The 22,258-nt window shown below is 47.7% G+C and overlaps 1 protein-coding gene across 1 annotated transcript; it reads left to right on the top strand.

The window, feature by feature from the left end:
* The first annotated feature begins 249 nt into the window (after positions 1-249).
* On the top strand, positions 250-10,183 carry LOC142573144 (uncharacterized). Its single transcript, XM_075682692.1, has 3 exons — positions 250-606; positions 2,252-2,554; positions 9,464-10,183. The coding sequence occupies exons 2-3, from the start codon at positions 2,253-2,255 to the stop codon at positions 9,666-9,668; spliced, it is 507 nt and encodes a 168-aa protein (XP_075538807.1). The 5' UTR covers positions 250-606; position 2,252; the 3' UTR covers positions 9,669-10,183.
* Positions 10,184-22,258: the final 12,075 nt, after the last annotated feature.

Genomic DNA, 22,258 nt, shown 5'->3' with positions numbered 1-22,258 from the left:
CACCTCCTCCGCACACGTCGAGAGAGAAAAGAACGTGGCAAACGAACGGCTGCGTAGTGGCGGGGAAGGTGAACAAAGAGTAGTCGAAAGCGATTACGTCGGGCTCCCGAAAACCGGAAAGTCAGCTGGCCAGAGCGCTCTAGCATGTCCCAGCGGCAGCGTTAACCGGAAGACGCGATGCCGAGCGCGTAGCCCCGATGCTAAACTTAGGTGCGCGCGCGCGAGCGGTGGCAGCAGCCGGCGCGAACACCGCTCCACCCGTTTATTTTAGCGTACTGTTGCTGCTGCTGCGGCGCGGCAGCGGCGGCGTGCTCTTGTTCGATTTCCGTCGGCCTATTAGGCGAGAGCGGCGCGCGGCTCTCTCCGCTGCTCACTTTCTCCTCTCCGTGCTGCTGGCCACCGGCAGCCTCGAGGACAGGCCCGGCGTGGTGACCCAGAAGCCTGGACTCTCTGGCAGTCCCCCCCCTTCCCATCCTTTCCCCGAAGCACCGAGCATGTGGACCCGGGCAGAGCGTATAAAAGGCCACATCCGGCCGCATCACCGGACGCAGACACAGCTTCACTCCTCCCAGTGGATATACCTCCCTGACCAAAAGTAGACGCCGGGTGAGTCGCGGACGCCGGCTACACCGCGACTGACGGGCTCTCCCCTGGAGCTCGCGCCCGTCAGGCCCGGTGCTGTGGGCACGCCCCCCAATGCCGCCGCCGCCGCTGCAACGGGATGCGCTTACTCGCAGCTCGAGACGCGCAACGTGTGAACGCCGCGAGTGCGCTGCGCCTACGATTACCGAACGGAGGACTATGCAGCCCCAGGAAGAGTCTGAAACCGCTGTGCTAAACAGGAAATCACCGGAGAAGGCCCCGCATCGTGGAGAACCAAACTAACGTGCCTATGCGTTGTCGATCTCGTAGGGTAATATCAGCAAACAGAAGTGAATAGCGTTTGCGCACGACACGCGGTCGATATGCAGTGGTGTTTCAAGGGACGCACATTAGACAACCCCATTGCGTGATGCGAGAACGTAACAGGACAACAACGTACGCCGAAAAGCTTTCGTTCTCGCTCTTTATCACGGTCGGATCAGGCGCGCGAATATATGTGTCAAGCACGCGATGTTACGAGGCCAACCGCTTTGCGAAAGGGTGAAGCGCTTGACAGAACCGATGCGATACGAGAGAGCGCTCAGCTGAAGCGTCGATATCTCAACTGACCGGGATGCGACGATTCCGCGAGCGCTTCCCGTTCATATACAGGAAGTGTGATTACAATCTTCTGCCTGCAAGGCGCTGTCACGCCTCGACATCGTGATCGGCTAGCATACGAAGGAAGGGTTATAGGGCGGAAGTCGCTAAACGGGGGGCTGGCTCTTATACATTGTACATTGATGCGCTGATCCTTTTTGATACCACGCTTTCTTATCTCTCCCGGAATCTGACAGCTAATTTATTACAATGTGTTGCATAGTTAGCCTTTTCTCAAAACGAATACTGTGAAAAATATTTATTGGTTGTTTTAGATGTTTTTAGCATTAAACCGTATTTTTACAGAATTATATTCATGTAGTTCATGCAATAGGCATCTTGGTTTATCATTGTGAACAAGAGGCGAAATGCCTTCTGAGAAAATTGCCGCACATAATGGAGCGTACGATTAACAGCACGCAGCTTCACGGCTTAGCTTCACGGCTGACAAAATGGGTACTAAAGAGAGGTATGACAAGATCCGCACTTTACTAGAATTCTTATGATCTCACTCGTTAGCTTGTACAGGCCTTCCGTGATATTATTAAAGGTATTCATTGGGTCACCTTGTTCTCTCTCTTTATACCTCTTTTGGCGGAGCCTGTAATTCTGTAGCATAAATGCGGCAGCCATTAAGTGATCTTTGACTAGGGACCGCAAGTAAGGCGAACAGCCGATGCGACAACACAGATGCAGTTGCGCGAATGCGCAATATTATGTTTCGTCTACATCAGTGGCAAAGAATGTTACCAATAGCGTTAAAATTGTTATGGGTGGACGCGGTCCCCAGTAGAGGGCTTCCGATATCTTTTTGCTACCCATCACTGAAGCGAACACACTAGACAAGAGTGGTGTTCACGTCCAAGCTAACGCATCACTTCCATTCTCGCATGCATTTCTGCAAGCATTGTGCACGGTACTTGTTTCTTTATGCAGGCGCCTTACGCAGTGGCGCCAGCAGCAGCGGTGGTGGTCGCTTGCTCTGATAATTGTGCATCCTTCTGCGCAGCATGTCTTCGCAGTTACGGCTGGGGGCTGTGGCCCTGACTGTGCTCCTGATGGCCTGCCTCGTGCCACCCACGGAGCAGAGCCATAAGATCAAGAAGCTCAAGCTGGGCGCTGCGGCGGCCGCCGCAGTTGTGGGCAAGATCACTCCGCTGGCCGCGGCAGCCGGAGTCGCGGGTGCCTCGCTCGTCGGCAGCGCGGCCGTCTCGCACCTCCTCAACTCTCACCACCACCACCACGGCGGCCACCACCACCATCACCACTTCTTGCCCGTCCACCACTCGCACCCTGTCCACATACCCATTCCGTGAGTGCGTCCGTGAGTGCGACCGTGCCGCGCGCCTGCGTTGTGCCCGGCACGTTTCATCACTTGGCCATTCATATATGTCGCTTGCTGAGTTATTGTGTCAAGAGCGTCACTCGACCATGAACTGCTTGTCCCGAGGGCACACATTGCGGCTTGCTTCAACGTTCGATGAAAGTGTGCGTTTGGTGCACTCTAGTTTTATAGCTGACGCAGGCGTTCATAAAGAGTAACTTAGCAATATTAGCAGAGAGCAATGTAGTAGTACTAGTAATACTGCTTTCGACATGTGATGTGTTCCAGATCTCAGGAGCCGACAGCTACTTTGCCGTCTTGAACGTATCGAAGTTGGAAACGATGCAAACTACTTTGCTGTCTAGCCAGATGACTACACAGATGAGTGATATTGCGGAGAGCTGTAACCTGCACGACGTACGTCCTCTTAGTTTGTGTTCGTGGCTTCTTCGTCTTGCGCCGGTCATAATAATTCGGCGTGAGTACTTTTTAGGCGAGAAACACCAGCCCTGGGAAAACGCACGCACATTTCAGAAAGCGATGTGCGCCAGTCGTCGATCTGCAGAAGCCTGCGAACAATGGCCTATTATGACACATATCAAGGAGCACATCTAAAATATCATCTGAGAAAGAAGTAGAAGTCACTTAATTTCTACGCATTTGTGAAGAAGACACAATTTGGTCTTCTCGCGCAGTTTGCATCAATAAAGCCCCTAGAATTATTCTTCACGCCATTTTTAGAAGTTTTTAAAATAAGCTTTAAGGGCAGGCTTTTAGAATGTTTTTTAATTGTTTTAGGCGCAAGAATAAGAAGGACAACAGAATAAAAGACCCGGCCTGTCCGCGTCTTTTATTCTGTTGTCCATGTCTTACTTTGGCGCCTAAAACCATTTTTAAGAGCCACGTACATCTAGCCCGACAGCAGATGCTGCTAAACTATTTTAGAATGTTCTTTTTCAGACACGCCGTGGGGGCGTAGTAGCTTTGGCGCTGCGCTACTAAACCCGAGGTCGCGGGATCAAATCCTGGCCACGGCGGCCGTATTCCTATGGGCGCGAAATGCAAGAACGCCCATGTGCCGTGCATTGGGTGCACGTTGAATAACCCCAGGGGGTGAAAGTTAATCCGGGGTCCCCCACTACGGCACGCCTCATAAGCATATCGTGGCTTTGGAACGTAAAACGCCAAAACGTATAATTGACTGCCTTTCTAAGTTTTCTAGGGTCCAAGCTAAAAGTTAAGGCGCGCCTTTTATTTCGACCCGCTCAAAAGGTGTAAATTATAATTAGTTGCGATAGTCAAGCAGTGAATGCTCTCTTGCGCTTTCACGGGCATCCTACTAAAGCGTAGGAACTAAAGTTGGAGGTAGAATGCGCTAGATAGAAACTTGCTGCATGATATAAATGCATTAAAACGACTTTATAACGAAGTTCTTGGGACCTCCAAAATCCTTCGTTATACAGGTCACTTCGTTCTAAGACCGCCCGCTGTACTGCCCACAATAAAGCAGGCTAAGCACGTACAGGAAAAGAAAACCTTTATTTGGCATGAACTTAAGAGAGACTTAGTAATATAAGTCGCGATTTTTTGTGTGAACACTTCGTCTGACGGAATGTGCGACTGCAGCCAACCTTATTGCACCGAGTTTCAGGGCACATGCTTCGCGGCGAAACGCAGGAGTGCCGCAAGATAAAGCCACCCATGGCCAAATACCGTTGCCGTCTCTTTTCCGCTAAAGTTGCACGTTATTCGCAAGCAACGAGGTAACACTGTCGCTATTTGCAGAATACGAATCGAGGGTACATTACAGGAAGGATGCGACTTCAGAACCAATAACATAGCCAGTTGTCCGAAAAAGATAAATTTAAATGATACTAATTTGAAAAGAAAGGCTAAACGATGATGTATTGTGGTATATCGACAAGTCTCAAAAGAGGGACTGTACTCTTTTAAGAGTCTGTCACGCATCTTAAGATTTCACCGCTACGCATATATCAATGCCGCCGTTTAAATGAAATTAAAACTATCAAGAGAAAGACGGGAAAGTGGGAGACGACTGGCGGTCAGACCGCTCTGGTGCTCCTGTAAGCTGCTCTCTGCCGCCGGTATAAGTTACAAGTGGAAAAGCCAGCTTCTCGTGCTTACGGCGAACGGGCTCGTACTCTTTCTGCCCACAATGCGTGATCTGAGCATGATGCTCCTTATTCTTTCTTTCTGCGTTCCTTGAGTAATGACGTTCTTTAGCGAGAAAGCAAGAGTGACCAGATAGAGTGTCATGACCCTGCAGTTACCTCTAAAATTGAAACTTGTAACATGAGGCCACCGAGATTGATACAAATATTCCAAGGTACAGTAATTATTACGGGCAAGTGTTCATGATTAAGAATTTATAAAAGCTAAGCGGCAAATGATCATAAAAAGTGAATATGGATGTTGTGGGGTCACATATTGTACAAGTTATCCTGATATATTTTTTTAAATAGTTCGTCATTTTATCGCACGAAACCGAGTTCCCGCTATCGCCAGGATCGGCCACTCAGCAGGATGGATGCTAAGAAACAAAGAGACTCGGAGAAAAATAATTCCTACAAACAAAGCCCCTGGTTTCTTCCTTGAAAAGCTAGGAATTACTTAGTTTGCCGTCATTATGTTTCAATGGGTGTCAACAAAGAAATTGCAGGCCCTGTTGGTCATTAGGCCACCACGAAGGCGGTGGGAGGAGATTAGAGGTAGCTCGACGTGCAGGACATATTAGTCGGAAGCAATAAAGGTGCACGTTCGAAATGATTGGTCATACGCAAAATCAACGCTGTCTGTTCAGCCTCACGCGAGCAACATTTGCCCACTCCTCTCTTTCACTCATCATTCATTCGCCAAGCACTTCGTGGTTGTGCATTAAACAGGGTTCGTTAAAAGCTTAGCGGCATTTTCGTCTTTAGGTGAAACACCAGCGGGAAATGAATGATATAATTTTTTGACAATATAACGCCATCTTTCTTCGGCATTCCATTCACCATTCACCGCACAGAATACTATATGGATGCGCCACAGTTGCAGACATTTTGACGACGAACCATGTTCAAAAGGACTTGTTGCTGTGCAAGTTGGTGCGGTTTACTATACATTCTTTTTATCGGCGCAAAGACATACAACATGGTGCATGTGTGTGTCGTGTTCTCCGTGTAGTGTCTGTTTTCGTGCCGTTAAAAAAGAATGTATAGACGAACTATGCGTCGGCGATTGGGGAACAACGCTTTGTAACCAAATTTATACAGAAGTAGGGTGCCACGGATGCTACTGTGCGCGTGCTCACAGCCATTCGTGAAAGACAGAGGTATATGACGAGTGAATTACATGGACATGTTCGTTCGAAAGAAAAATCACGGTAGAACCAATTTAGAATGATTTTCTGAGTTATGCGAGAGCATTCGCACAACACACATACTTTATGCAGTTTCCCTTACAGCCGATTGAGCGGAGTGTCCATTTGGCTTCGTCCCTGTTTGCAACCAAATGCCCTGCGCGTCTCTGGAGACCTCACTCTGATATTGACGCGCATGCGCTTCAATATCGTAACAGCACGACGGTGGCGTTATTCTTTCGCTCTTTTGTCGCGCGTATTTCGTGCCCTAACCGACTCCTGACGTGGCGCCGAAGATGGGTATTCGCTTACCAGACTGGCATGCTCGCGTTCGGTTCCTTGCAGGGTGCTATATTTGCTTTATTCTATTTCCGCGGTCATCGTATTGACGCCTCATAGAAATACGAAAGTGGGGTAGGGCATCGCGTTTAAAAGTTGTCTTGCGCAGGGCTGCCACAGAAACATGGGGCCAGATTCAAAAAGCGTTTTGTTCGTATAGGATATTTGCCAATGGCTGGTCGCTTTCGCTAATATTGTGTCCAGCATCAGGATTGGCTGAAATTTTCTCTTACGAACAATTATGGCGTAAGAGCTTTTTTTTTTTTTGTAAATACGGGCCCTGGTTCTTCTAGCACCGGTGGAACCGGAAAGTTGTCCAAACTGTGCAAGTGATGTCAAGACGCACGTCAGCGTGCTTTAAGGCCTGCTAGCGTCCATGTTTCGCAACGATCTATTTAATTTTCCCTTCTTTTTTTACCATTCGTCTCGCCCAGTGGCCGATTCCGACGATAACGGCTGCGCAATGTTATTCGATGTAATGACCAAGAGCGCAAAGAACGGAAAATAAATGAATTCCTACAAAATACGGCCCTTGGTTTCACAACAGTAGCTGATTTTGGTTCCAGAGAAAAAATCGCTGTCAATTTGGAGCGAATCTCGTACTTACAATGTTATCATCAAGCTCTCAAGGTTGCCGCTCCTTCCGCGCATGCGTCGAGGCAGGTGAGCTCGGCGGATGAGAAAGTAAGGCTGCTAAATGCTTCCAGTCAACTTCAATTTTTTTTCTAATCATCAAAGCCATCATCATCGTCATCACCATCGCAATTTTGTCCCTTTCTTTTTGTTCCCCTCTCTCCTTTCTCCAACAGTGAGTAGTTAAAAAAAAGGCTGAGCCCTCAGCTTTTTTCCTTATAATAAATATTCCTCTCTTTCTCTCTCTCTATTTGGACTGTCCTTTCCATCTCTTTACGCTAACCATTCGAGTGACGCGTGTGAGGAACATTCATATTTGCACAGTGCTCGCTACTCCCCTACTCCTCCTATAAAAGGTACCTCACCAAACGCAGGAAACAGTTCGCGATCTAAATATATCCCACCGCTTCTGGCCGAGTGCAGCTATTCATAAACGGCAGCATAACGGTTAGCGGAATGTTATATACAGGCGCTTTTCCTGCTCTATATATTCATTCACCTACTTCCTTTTCCTCCATTATATCAGCCACATAGGCTGGCTTCCGCAAACAGCTTTCATCGCCCTATTATCACTCGTGCTAACTCCGGTTCGGAAGTTTCCCCGTTACTCCATAATTGCTGTGGCATTTTCGCTTATTCCGTGGCAACTACAGGTCTACGCAGTAGGTCACCAGGGCTCTTATGGTAGTGACACATATTCAGGACCACGGGCACATTGATAGCTGAGCATTCTTGTTAAACAAGAAGTGGATATGTGGTTTGATCACACTACGCGTCAAGGCATCCTATGCAGTCCAACACAGCGCAGCGGCCGCCTTTATAGTGCGCCCCTCTTAAACCAAGTGTTTATTTGAATTTTTCGAGAAAACTAGATATTGTATGTTTCATCCACTTTAAAGCACTTGCTTTTCGTTAGCGACCAGGTAATGTGAAAATGACCCTTTGTAAAAGCACAAGCTGTGCGATTCAAAATATTTGGAATCAGCAACTATGATGTTCTCAGAGCATCAGATTTGAAATGGCTAGGACATCTACGTGCGAAACGATTGCAGTCAGGCATAAATAGGCTTCTTTTGACTAACGGTGCAAGCTTCGCGGAGTTTTCATATCATGTGATTTGACACTTGAAACTGTTTTTCTCAAACAGTAAGAACAAGGCGTATAGCAACAGCGGGACGTGGGAAACTTAGGTTGGAACAATTATATGTCGAAATGATATCTTCGTGTTGGGGAATGTTGTTTTGGTTGCATAATTTGAAGAACAAGAAAAATAAAAGAATGAAAGAAAGAAAAGAAAAGAGAAAGCGCAATCCAACAAGACAATATACTGGTAAATGAACAAAATTACTAGCCTGAGTTTCTGTGCTATAGGCTATGAGGACCCTACGAGGATTTATACTTGCTGATCTCAAAATATTTCAACATAAGTTACACGAGTCACGCGTAACAAAAGAGCCGGGACTACTTACCTGACATACCACACCCGTCGCTGGTCAGCCTCGTTTATTGGAATCGCTGGCACTGCCTGCTGTGGTGTGCAATTATTTTGTTGTGGTGCGGAAGACACAAGACACTATTCACCTAAAAGGGAACAGGAAATAGCAAACATGCTTCCATATTTTCTGTATGCTGCGAGAGCATTCTCACGTGCATTGAGTTCATGGCATCCTCACAGAACTTGCTGGAATTATATTTTTATTTGTGCTGATATTAAAGGGGGAAAATTGCTTGGCGGTTATTTCTTTTGCATGTGAGTTTAATTGCGCAGTACTTGAAGGGATTCTCTTTAGTTCTTTTTTTCGTACTCTTGAGGTATACCGCGAACTTTCGGTTCGATGTAACTACCACCTGACATGCACTTGCTCTTCAATTACAGCCTCCTACCATTTCGTTCATTGAGCCTCATGAGTGTTTTCTAATTTAGTTTAACCCAAAAGGCGGTCGGATAAGAACTCGCTTTTTGAAAGAATTGGTGAACGCAATCAACACCTCCGTAAGTACATGCTTTCTGTTGACATCATCGGTGCCATTGTGACCCTATTCTTTGTCGATGTGGCTTATAAACACACTAAACATTTGAAACACATAAGGTAGCATCGTACTATCTCTCGCGAAATTTCCCAGACAAGCTTGCTGAAAACTAGAGCGAACATAAACTCGTCTGCCGCGGAATATAGTTAAACTGCCCGCCTTGAGCGAGACGGTTAACGTTTTACGTGGCAGGCTGTAGTCCCTCCCCCCTCTCCCTTTTCCTCGCTTACTCAAACACTTAGCATGGTAGCCTTTGTCGGATTTGTGCGTGTTGAAGTCTCTTGAAGGACCAGAGGTCTCTGTATAGAATGTGTGTAAAGCCAGCGCGGGCGACAGCAGCGCTGCCACAGAGCTTCATGTCTACTTTGATAGACATGATTACTATATCACCAGCTAGTTAGTCGGGGATGGGTCTGGGATACGTGTTACTCATTTGAATTCCTCTAGATAACACTGTTAGTGAAGCCCGTCGATCGTAGCTCACGTGCCCCTGTCCAAAAGATCCCTATACTGAGCGTACATGCGGCCCGCAGGTTCCACGTGCACTCACACAGCGATCACCACCACCATCACGGCCTGGTTGACTTCGGCTATGCTGATCACGGATTCGGTCACGGCCACGGCCACGGCCACGGTCACGGCCACGGCTTCTTCGCTGACTACGGCCATGGTTTCGGCGGTGGCCTCGTGGGCGGATTTGGCTATGGCGGACACGGAGACTACGACGGTTGGTGGTGACCTCCCGGACGCAACTAAGGGCCTCGACACACGGCCGGCGTCCCGCCCCGGCGCCACACCATAGAGTCGCTGGGAAAAGTGTCCAGGGCACCGCTAAAAATTGCACAAAAACGCTGCTGAACAATCATCGGGCGTGGATAAGACGTGGAGCTCTCCAGTTCGCGAGTGTCGCCACAACCTTAAGTTATTCTAGAAAAGGCAGAATGATTGGTTAATATAGAGCTAGAAGATGGGCAAGAAAATTAAGGAGATTCACCCTTGAGCCAAAATCCTTGAGAGCTAGATCCAGCCTTTCAAGAAGAGCTCGGGCGCGCTCATGTTTTGATGGTTTAAGTGCCGGCGGTGGTAAACTGAGGTCGAACACCGCTCGGCTGCAAGAAGACATTGCCGCGAGACTAGACGCCATGGATGGTCCCAGCATGTCAGCTGCGACTTTCTGCAAGCAATTTCACAGCGGCTCTAGGCTGCTCCGCCCTGGGAGCGGACGCGCGTGGGCGGGATGGAGAGGCAGGTAAGGCTAGGGGTGGGGGGGGGGGGGGGAGATTTTGTGTTGGCACTTTTTATTATCCACGAAGGGAGGGAGCTTGGCGGCGTGTCGGTGCCGTTTGGTAATGAAGAATCAGTGTGGTTTTGTGGCAACGTGCTGAATGTGCCTGTGGTCGTTTGTATCGTGTGACCTCCTCCGTAACATGCGTGTGTCATTGTCACACTGCCACTCAGGTAAATATATTCGCGAGCAACTAGGCTGTAAATACTTGTACATAACACATCTCGTTGGTTTCAGTATAAATACGGCTCATATACGTATCTTCGCAGCCTTTACACATCTTTTTTTTTTCGTCTTAACCAAATAATAATAGATAAGGTTGTTACTCTCTCACATCATTTGTGTACCGTTGGGCATGTTTTTTGTCATTATTTTCGTGTATTTCGTGTCGTTCTTTAGTGTCTTACAACAATGTTCCCGCGGAGTGAGTGTGTACCCTTACCACTTATAGGATTTATTTTCTTTTTCTTCTGAATATATAAGCGTTTTCGTCAAGAAGTGTCTAAACAGTTTACATTGTCACCGGCAGTTTTTTGCGTAATCATGATATGAGTGGCTGGTATTCTATACAAAATGGAAGCTTTATTCAATCCTTCTGTTGTTTCAGCTTTTCTTCTTTATTTTTGCAATAATTCTGCTGCAATAAGGTCTTACAGTTTAGAAACGCCCTGCATTTCCATGCATAGATAAAAGAGCGGTTTGTTACAAACACTCCTAACCCTCGTTTTGTGATGTGAAGTTTGTGCCACTTCGTGTAAGCATTTTTCTGTGTGTCATTGACTGTGAAGTCACATCTTTCGTGATCGCATTCAATAGCGACCCTTCTTAGTCAATAAAGGAAGTCTATCCTTTTTCACTATCGTTCAGCACTTGTTGTTTTCATGAGTGTTTTCAATTACCATATCAACTATTTACAACAGCAAAAACAAAAAAAAACGAAAAAGAAAACGAAAGAATTACGAAGTTCCTATGGTAATTAGCTCCTTAGACGCATGTCGCCTTTGAACTGGCTATCACAAGCTGTCTCACATGTGCGGCGGTGTTCATGAGGACTGGAATCGGAAAACAAAAGTTAAACAATCGTATAAAAAAATTAAATTCTGGAGTTTTACCTGCCAAAACTCCGATTTGGTTATGCAGCATGTCGTCGTGGGGACTCCGGATTAATTTTGACCCTCAGGGGATCTTTAACGTGCCCCCAATGTACGGGACACGGGCGCTTTTGCATATCGCCCCCATCTAAATCCGGCCGCCGCGACCGGGATTTGATCCGGCGACCTCGTGCTTAGCAGCGCGACACCATAGACTCTAATCCATCGGCGTGTGTGAACGTATAAAATATAAAGTTAAACATCCTATAAACAATACGATGGTACAACCAAACCTACGAGCGAATACGTTGAAACAACCAGACACCACTTCTCTTTCTCTGTTTTTTTTTTTATCGTAGTCGTAGAGCTGTGTCTTGGCCTTTCTTGAATAAACGCTCACCACCTACCTCTAAACCAGAAGTCTGCAATTTCCTTTCAAGCTTTGGTTTAACGTCTACTTTTCGTCCTGTATAAAATATTTAAGTTTATCCTGCCAGTTACCTGCTTATAAGAGCTTGTAAGAGCTTTGATAATGACAGCATGCACAAGTATTGTGGGGTGTACAATAAAACACTATATCGTGCACAAACAATTGTGCGCTATTCCAGCAATCATATATTAGTGGTGTAGCGAAACTGAAGGAGATGCTCCTGAAGGTGCTGAACGCTTCTCAGTGGCCTCATGAAAGTGTGTGTTCAAAAGCGAGTTAAGATGAACCACAGATAAATGTGCAATGCACAGACATGGCAATTTTAGGAGAAAGCAAAAAATATTTCACAGTTTTTCTACGCTATACTCACATTATTGCGTGGCAACTTGCATTAATTTCTAAGTAAATGTTTATGCGCTGACTTACGCAATGCAAGCGCCTAGCGCTGCTTGAGTTCACCTTGCGAAACGTCACAGGTGCTGCATTGATCTTGTTTGGACAGAAATCGTGGTTCGCCGCATGGAGGCGCTGAATTACCTAATTTAGAGACGTAGTTCACTTGAGCGATAAAAGAGCAAGATGTGGTATTCGAACGCAATTATTATCATTTACGCTATTATGAACATATCAACTCGAATATTAAAAAAAAAAACAGACCACGAGATGGTGTGTGACACTGCTTATCACACAAACAAACAAAAATTAAACCCGTGGAACGCTCCCAAGACGAGAACGAAGTGGTGCAGCTGCCGGAGGGGAAGAAGAGAAGTACGAAGAACTTCAATAAAATGGAGGAACGGCTTTATCTGTCTCCGTTGAGTTCTTTAGATTTTAGCGCCGTCGACGGGATGGTGAAAAACGCAGAAGAGATACTAACACTGTATCCTGGCCTCATCTGTGTTGGAGCCGACCCTCCTGCAACGTCTTTCCCGAAATTTTCATTTAAGCTGCGAAACACAACTGTCGTCCCCAAGAAGCCATAACCACTCTCTCACGAGAGGAAAGTATGGCTCATGATGTAAGAAGAACAGCTGCTCCGACGGAAGCGCGCGGCGCGTCTCACTAATGTTGGGCCGCCGCTTGGAGGCACGCGCGACTAGGGGGCTCGTGGGCGGCGGCAATGGAAAAGAAACCTGCCATGAGTAACTACTTAAGAGGAGAAAACGAAATCGGGAAAGAAACAATTTACGGCAACTCAAAGGGAAGCTCATTACTTTTCGAAGCGAGATAGGGATGCCTTAGAACACGCATCTATAAAGCGAGATGTAAGAAGGAAGAAGAGGCATGTGCTTGTTGCATTAAAGCTAGGGAAACGATGGAGCATGTTTTATTAGCATGTGAAGACGTCTGCGTAGCAGTCGATTTAGGCACCACTGGCCTCCTTGACGCCCTTGGGTTCAGCGAGAGCAGTGGAAAGTAAACATGTCCGCAATAGGGATTAGTAAAAGGCGATTGGAAGAAAAGTAGGAAAACGACAAACAACAGAGGCGTACAAAAGCAAAGTTCGCAATAGGGGGTCAGAAAAATTGTTTATTGGAGTTCATAGTGTTTTTTTTCCTTTTTTAGCCTAGGTAGGACATTAGGCAGTATAATAGTAGGACCTTGGTTGCTGTCTCGCGCCAAGCTCCGCACCAATTCGCTGGTCATGAGGAATGCTGATGGAACATGTAGTGTACTGGTGACGAGCCTCGTGTGACGAATTTCGGGATCCCAGGCCCTGGAGAACGTCAGTAAAACAAACGAAACAACATAGCGCTGCAGCACGTGCAAGCGCAGGCTCTTCACCCTTGTTACGATTACTATGTCAAAATGCTATTACTATGTCAAAATCAACCCTGGTTTCCCCTCCTCCCCCAATTTTGATAAAGCAGTTCCAACCACCTTTCTATACAGCTTTCCATATCTCCTCGTATGCCGACAAGGCCAGAGTGATATTGTCGTTGCAAAAGAAACGGGAGAAAGTTAAACAATTAATGAAAACAACTTTTATAACTATACACAAGCAAAGTTTTGAAACTACAAGTATGACTGTCAGCCAATAATAACACTTCCTACCTCGTTTGTCAAAGGAGGGAAGGTAATAAATCGGTTTACCGAAACAACCGGCTAAAACCATCCGCGTTCCCATTTAACTTGCCCCATTTTGTAACGGAAGGTGAAGTTATATTCCTGAAGAAATTAGACTCCATCTGAGCAAGCGTCCGTTCTTAGGGGACATGTGTCTGAGCCAGGTCAGAGGACAGTGGTCGGTCTCGAAAGTGAATTTCGAAAAATAATTTCTGGACCGCCCAAACTAAGCAGGTGCATTCTTTTTTGGAAGCGCTGTACGCCTCTCTTCCCGTTAATTTTCGGCTAGCATACAGTACCGGATGCTCCTCCGCGTCTTTGCCCACCTGGCTGAGGACGACTCCCAACCCTAGCGTCGCACTGCACGATAAATTCCTTAGAATAATCGGGCGTCCGAAGCACTGGTCCTGAGCTCAGAACCTCTTTCAGGTGCTGAAATGCGCTTTCTTTGGCCTCATTCCAGCGAATTTTTTCGGGCTCTTCCTTTCGGAGGATGTCTGTCAGGGGGTTCGCTACCTGTGAGAAATTTGGAATGTACCACTGGTAATATCCCACGCGCCCCAGAAAGGCTCTGACATCCGTCTTAGTTCGCGGTTCAGGAAAGTTATTGATAGGCCATATCTTTAGTTCGGAGGGCAGCCGCGTTCCTTGTTCTATGACATGCCCTACGTAGGTAACTTGCGAACACCCGAAGTTGCACTTTTCGGCTTTTACCGTGAGACCCGCGTCTCGTAGATGTGCCAGCACCTTCCTTAAGTGTTCCATGTGATCGTTCCAGCTGTTAGAAAAGATGGCCACATCATCTAAGTAGGGGATCGCGTAATCTTGTAGGTCATTCAAAACAATATCCATCAGCTTGGAAAAGCTAAACGGTGCGTTCTTAAGCCCGAAATTTAACATTAGTTGTCGAAATGTGCCAAGCGGGGAAGTGAATGCTGCATAGCGACTTTAGCTTTCTGACATGGGCACCTGCCAGTACCCCCTAACTAAGTCGATTGTTGAAATGTACTGGGCTCCACCCACCCGTTCAACTCGTTCTTCTATGTTAGGTATAGGGTAAAGTTGGTCCCTTGTAATCACATTCAATTTCCTATCGTCCACACATGGACGCGGCTCTTTCTCGCTCGCCTCTACGAGGATCATCGGGGAAGTGTAATCACTGTCTGCTGGCTCAATTATTCCCAACTCAAGCATTCGTTTGATTTCTACTTCCGTTATTTCTCGCTGACGAGGTGACACCAGGTACAATTTGGATTGGACGGACTCGTCTGATGTCAACTCAATCTCATGAGTAATGAGCGTCGTTCTCCCCGGCCGGCTACTGAAACACTGGTGAAATTCCTCAAAGAGTTTCCGGAGGTCGCTTACTTGATCGGCCTCGAGAGCGAGTCGGTTTACAGACAGATTCAGGTTGTCCTCTATGGAGCGTTCCGCATCTGTCACTGTCACTAAAACTGGAAGTTCGAACGCTACTTCTTGAGGCGCGTTTACCATCATGTTTACCACCTCTTCCCTTTCGCAGTAATTAATGTTTCATGAAATTGCAGCGGTAAATGATTCCTTTATTCCTTTTTAACCGGCGGCTCGAACGTGCTTGATATGCACACGTCGTCAACGACGACCGCACCTTTCGTTTCTTCGCGCCCTGCCTTTTTGCGTCTGTCGCCGTCTTTGGCTGCGCTACATTAGTCCCTGCATTCCGATCTTTACCGCGCTTCTTTCTACGGCGTTTTTCCCTAGAACTCCCTTTCCTGCCGCCTTCTCGCGCCTCAAGCTGGCCGGTGCACATCTCGTCGGCCCGGATCGCTCTCCTACCCGCGCAGTCTGAGTCATTTTCATTTAAATCTGCTCTCTCTTTGCCTCGACTGGCGGACAGCTCAACCGACTCTGGAACAATACAGCACTCTTTACTCGAGCTATGCAACTCGCACTCCTGCGAACTGTCCTCTACTGCATTGCCCAGCTCCTGCTGTGCATCGGCACACAGCTCATCGGTCTCGATCGCTGTCTCACCCGCACGGTCCGAATGATTCACAACTAAATCATTTCTCTCTTGGCTACCTAGACTGGCAGACAGCTGCACCGATCCCTGAACAATGCAGTTGTCTTCCCTTGAGCTACGCAGCTCGCAATCCTGCGAACTGCCCTCAACTGCATCGTCCAGCTGACTCGACATGGGTGCCCGTGTTTGTCGGGTCAGCAGTACTCTGTACTTCGTTAACGACCTCGTTAACATTACATGCAACGCACACACGCGGTGACTGTGCCAATTCATTCCCAGCTGGCCTAGCTGTCTCTACAGTGCTCTGTTGGCAAATCACCTCGTACCTCTCACTACGCCCTTTAACGGCCTCTGTTGCCATTAAGGCATCTTTAGCAGCTTGCCGTTTCCGTTCACCTATGAATGTGCTGCTAATCTCACAGGTACTACTCCTCTCGTCGGCTTTTGGCGAAAATCGCCTAGATACTTCCTCAATTTTTTTTTTTTTTTGCTCTGTACTACCTACAGAATTTTCAGGCAGCCGTTGTCTTTGTGCGTTTAACTGCCGCAAATCTTGGATCTCTTTTTTCAATGCTGTCATCTCTTTCTCGTGCCTTTCCCGTTCTCGCTCACGCTCACCCTCACGTTCTCGACGTTCACGCTCACGCTCCCGTGTTTCTTGTATCACCTCCCAAGCAATCTTAATGCTTTCATCATCATTGCCACTATCTTGGATTGCCTTTTGGATAGCTGGCTTTTCCATCTTTTCGTCCGCCTCAACTCCCTACTCATCGCACAGTAACAACAAGTCTGACTTCGTCAACCTTCTAAGATCCATGACAGCTGCCCCGACTGGTGGTTAGAACTGTTTTCATTTAAAAATTTGTGCAAACACCAAATATGCAACAAATTCCCGATTCCTAGAACCCTCAAAATAAACATGCAATATTTGAAGTCTGGCGAATCAAAAGGAAAAAACCACGCGCTCAATCGCGAATGCAGCACTACGCCATCTGGTTTATCGGTCCGCTGTTCCCGGTTCCTCAGGACTCCCTGGGTCGAAGGCTCTTTCTTCTTCGTTGTTCCCAGTTCCTCAAGACTTCCTGGGTCGAAGGCTCTTTCTCGTTCGCTGTTCCCAGTTCCTCAGGAATTCTTTGAACAAAGGTTCGTCCTTATCGCTGCCACCAGTTATATGATCTTGCCGTTGAGTGCGGGAGTTGGCCGACGTTGAGGAGTATTTCGAGATGAAACTGATGGTTTAGTTACATTATTTACCGTAATAATATGAAGTAATGAACAGTCATAAAGTCATCGACGGCCGGTAGCAAATCGGACGCTGCGGCCCGTGGCAAGAAAAACGAAAAAATGAATGAATGAAGGAAGGAATGTCTCTTCTCCCGTTCTCTCGCTTTTAACCCCTTCGGTCTCTCGGGGTCACGTCATTTTCGGCTAATCGTCGAGCCCGCTCAGGTGTCGTCATTTTCCTCCAATGGTAGGCGCCCGTGCAAGTGTCGTCACATTCAGCTCATGGAGTCGCTCCAAGGGCTCCACTGTCCGACGGGTGACTTACTACCGGCATTGCCTTAGTGTTGCCTTCCTGCTTTAAAATGCTCAGCTAAAGGAGACTGGTCGTTTTCCAACCACCTTTCAGAGCTGCAAAACAGCTTTGCTCGGGACCAAGATCAACTACCTGGAACCGTGTCAGTCTCCCGTTTCACTTTCGGGAAGAGTCAAGCAGGGGTGGAGACAATAGCTAGACGTGCTGCGCATGAGGTGGGGGTCGCCAACTTGTCTGACAGGTCCGGGAACGTGGTGGATGCGCCCCTGCGCACCATAATTGGAATGCGACGGCGATTGGATGTGGTCAGGGAACTCGAGTGATACCACGAAAAGGGTCCGTATGCAACAGCGGGTACGCCTTCGGCCACATCATACGACGACCTTAAACGCACGGTCCTGCAGCGCCTCGAGCTATCGCAGCCGAGTAGGCTCCAACAGCTCCTCTCCGAGGAACTCGGCGACCAACCACCGTCACAACTCCTGCACCGGTTGCGTCAGTTGCTGGGTGACCCCTCCGCAAACGAGAGCCAGCTTCCAATTTTGCGCGAGTTGTTGCGGTTCCTCCCACAGTCCGCACGAATGGCGCTGGCGGGTACCGTCGAGACTAGTCTCGATCGGCTAGCTGCACTAGCTGACTGCATATGCGACTGCTCGTCGGCGGCACGGACACCTATCGCTGCTGCGAGAGTCTCAGAGCCAGGAGACCGACTCTCGCGCCTGGAAGAAACAGTCCACCGCCTCACCAGTGCGCTGGAGAAGCTGACGACGTGTGACAACATTGGCGACCAACTTCGTCCATTCGCCTTCACAGTCTCACAGCGCACCTAAGACTCGCCGCGGCAGTTGTGCTGGAACCACCGTCGCTTTCGCGAACAAGCAAGTCGCTGCACCCAGCCCTGTTTGTGCACGGGAAACGCACCGGCCAGTCGCTAACGGCGACATGCGACATCGGCGCCCACGCAAGCCGCCTATTCTTCGTAGTCGACCGCATCACCGGCATCCGCCTCCTCGTCGACACCGGAGCCGATCGAGCTGTCTATCGTTCCCGCCACGGCCGCAGATCGCCAACGCGGCAAGTCTACAACCACGCTCCACGAAGTGCTCCTATCAATAACGCTAGACATTGGGTTCCAGCACTTGTACAGACGGGTGTTTGTGATCGTCGACCTCAGCTTTGCCACACTGGGAGCGGACTTCCTCAGCCATTTCAACTAAGATGTGAGTATTCGCGATCGGTGCCTAAAGGATAACGTCGCATCCCTCGATGTACTTGGCCTGCAGCCCAACTTCACTTCATCTGGCATTCGTACGTTTTGGCCGGTCTCAACGTACGACAAGATGCTTGCTGAGTACCCGCAACTCACGAAGCCCCAAAACGATGCACTGCCGTGAAAAACAAGGTGACGCCTTGTTTTCACGGTGAGCCTCCGTGACCACCGGCCCACCTGTCGCCGCCCGGCCACGGAGGCTCGCTGGACGGAGGTTGGAATTCGCCCGCAGTGATCCGGACAGGCCGCCATTGGAATATGAACCTGGCAACGTTTAACGCTAGAACGTTATCTAGTGAGGCGAGTCTAGCAGTGCTATTGGAGGAATTAGAGGGCAGTAAATGGGATTTAATAGGGCTCAGTGAAGTTAGGAGGCCAAAAGAAGCATATACAGTGCTAAAAAGCGGGCACGTCCTGTGCTACCGGGGCTTAGCGGAGAGACGAGAACTAGGAGTCGGATTCCTGATTAATAAGAATATAGCTGGTAACATACAGGAATTCTATAGCATTAACGAGAGGGTGGCAGGTCTTGTTGTGAAACTTAATAAGAGGTACAAAATGAAGGTTGTACAGGTCTACGCCCCTACATCCAGTCATGATGACCAGGAAGTCGAAAGCTTCTATGAAGACGTGGAATCGGCGATGGGTATAGTGAAAACAAAATACACTATACTAATGGGCGACTTTAATGCCCAGGTAGGCAAGAAGCAAGCTGGAGACAAGGCAGTTGGGGAATATGGCATAGGCGCTAGGAATAGCAGGGGAGAGTTATTAGTAGAGTTTGCGGAACAGAATAATATGCGGATAATGAATACCTTCTTCCGCAAGCGGGACAGCCGAAAGTGGACGTGGACGAGCCCGAACGGCGAGACTAGAGATGAAATAGACTTCATTCTCTGCGCTAATCCTGGCATGATACAAGATGTGGACGTGCTCAGCAAGGTGCGCTGCAGTGACCATAGGATGGTAAGAACTCGAATTAACCTAGACCTGAGGGGGGAACAGAAGAAACTGGCACATCAGAAGCCGATCACTGAGTTAGAGGTAAGAGGGAAAATAGAGGAGTTCCAGATCAAGCTACAGAACAGGTATTCGGCTTTAACTCAAGAAGAGGACCTTAGTGTTGAAGCAATGAACGACAATCTTGTGGGCATCATTAAGGAGTATTCAATGGAAGTCGGTGGTAACTCCGTTAGGCAGGATACCAGTAAACTATCGCAGGAGACGAAAGATCTGATCAAGAAACGCCAATGTATGAAAGCCTCTAACCCTACAGCTAGAATAGAACTGGCAGAACTTTCGAAGTTAATCAACAAGCGTAAGCCAGCTGACATAAGGAAGTATAATATGGATAGAATTGAACTCTCTAGATTGGAGGAAGCCTAAAAGCAGTGAAGAAGAAACTAGGAATTGGCAAGAATCAGATGTATGCGTTAAGAGACAAAGCCGGCAATATCATTACTAATATGGATGGGATAGTTCAAGTGGCTGAGGAGTTCTATAGATATTTATACAGTACCAGTGGCACCCACGACGATAGTGGAAGAGAGAATAGTCTAGAGGAATTCAAAATCCCACAGGTAACGCCGGAAGATGTAAAGAAAGCCTTGGGAGCTACGCAAAAGGGGAAGGCAGCTGGGGAGGATCAGGTAACAGCAGATTTGTTGAAGGATGGTGGGCATATTGTTCTAATGAAACTGGCCACCCTGTATAAGCAATGCCTCATGACCTCGAGAGTACCGGAATCTTTGAAGAACGCTAACATAATCCTAATCCATAAGAAAGGGGACGCCAAAGACTTGAAAAATTATAGACCGATCAGCTGTCAGTTGCCTACAAACTATTCACTAAGGTAATCGCAAATAGAATCGGGAACACCTTAGACTTCTATCAAGGACCAGGCAGGATTCCGTAAGGGCTACTCTACAATAGACCATATTCACACTATCAATCAGGTGATAGAGAAATGTGCGGAATATAACCAACCCTTATATATAGCTTTCATTGATTACGAGAAAGCGTTTGATTCAGTCGAAACCTCATTAGTCATGGAGGCATTACGGAATCGGGGTGTAGACAAGCCGTATATAAAAATACTGAAAGATATTTATGGCGGCTCCACAGCCACCGTAGTCCTCCATAAAGAAAGCAGCAAAATCCCAATAAAGAAAGACGTCAGGCAGGGAGATACGATCTCTCCAATGCTATTCACAGCGTGTTTACAGGAGGTATTCAGAGACCTGGATTGGGAAAAATTGGGGATAAAAGTTAATGGAGAATACCTTAGTACTTGCGATTCGCTGATGATATTGCCTTGCTTAGTAACTCAGGGGACCAATTGCAATGCATGCTCACTGACCTGGAGAGACAAAGCAGAAGAGTGGGTCTAAAAACTAATTTGCAGAAAACTAAAGCAATGTTTAACAGTCTCGGAAGAGAACAGCAATTTACAATAGGTAGCGAGGCACTGGAAGTTGTAAGGGAATACATCTACTTAGGGCAGGTAGTGACGCCGGATCTGGATCATGAAACGGAAATAATCAGAAGAATAAGAATGGGCTGGGGTGCATTTGGCAGGCATTCTCAGATCATGAACAGCAGGTTGCCATTATCCCTCAAGAGAAAAGTGTATAATGGCTGTGTCTTACCAGTACTCACCTACGGGGCAGAAACCTGGAGGCTTACGAAAAGAGTTCTACTCAAATTGAGGACGACGCAACGAGCTATGGAAAGAAGAATGATGGGTGTAACGTTAAGGGATAAGAAAAGAGCAGATTGGGTGAGGGAACAAACGCGAGTTAATGACATCTTAGTTGAAATCAAGAAAAAGAAAGGGGGGGGCATGGGCAGGACATTTCATGAGGAGGGAAGATAACCGATGATCATTAAGGGTAATGGACTGGATTCCAAGGGAAGGGAAGTGTAGCAGGGGGCGGCAGAAAGTTAGGTGGGCGGTTGAGATTAAGAAGTTTGCAGGGACGACATGGCCACAATTAGTACATGACCGGGGTTGTTGGAGAAGTAAGGGAGCTAGAGGCCTTTGCCCTGCAGTGGGCGTAACCAGGCTGATGATGATGGTAATGATGATGATGATTTTGAACACATACTTTAGCTCGGCGTGATTCGTCCTTCCTCCAGCAATTGGTCTTCGCCTCTCAATCTGGTTCCAAAGAAGAACAGTGGTGACTGGTGGCCTTGTGGTGATTACCGAGCTTTGAATGCCGTCACTATTCCGGATCAACCTCCCCTTCCCCACATACATGACTTCGGCGCTCGTCTCGCAGGAAACAAAATATAGAGCAAGATCGATTTGATGAGCGCGTACCACCAAATTGCTGTCGAAGCCAGCGACATTCCGAATACAGTACTCACTACTCTATTTGGCCTATTCTAGTTTGTCCGTATGTCTTACGGTTTGAAAATGCGGCGCAAGCTTTTCAAAGGTTCATGAACGAGGTTACGCGCGGACTCCCGTTCATTTTCGTCTACCTTGACGATATTGTCGTTGCAAGTCACACATGCGAAGAGCACGAAGAGCACCTTCACCTTCTATTTGAGCGACTGGATGAACACGGCCTGGTCCTAAGGCCTCTGCAGAAATGCATTTTCAGAGTTGAAGCCCTAGATTTTCTCGGCCATCGTATTT

This window comes from Dermacentor variabilis, chromosome 1, assembly GCF_050947875.1.
Source record: "Dermacentor variabilis isolate Ectoservices chromosome 1, ASM5094787v1, whole genome shotgun sequence".
NCBI classification, from domain to species: Eukaryota; Metazoa; Arthropoda; class Arachnida; order Ixodida; family Ixodidae; genus Dermacentor; species Dermacentor variabilis.
The sequence above is the reverse complement of the archived record's forward strand: the minus strand, read 5'-3'. Positions and strand labels throughout refer to the sequence as shown.

Bases quoted from the DNA above. Each gene is read 5' to 3' on its own strand.
- LOC142573144 (XM_075682692.1), top strand. From the start codon at position 2,253: ATGTCTTCGCAGTTACGGCTGGGGGCTGTGGCCCTGACTGTGCTCCTG. The intron at 2,555-9,463 runs GTGAGTGCGTCC...TGCGGCCCGCAG, and splicing joins CCTGTCCACATACCCATTCC to GTTCCACGTGCACTCACACA.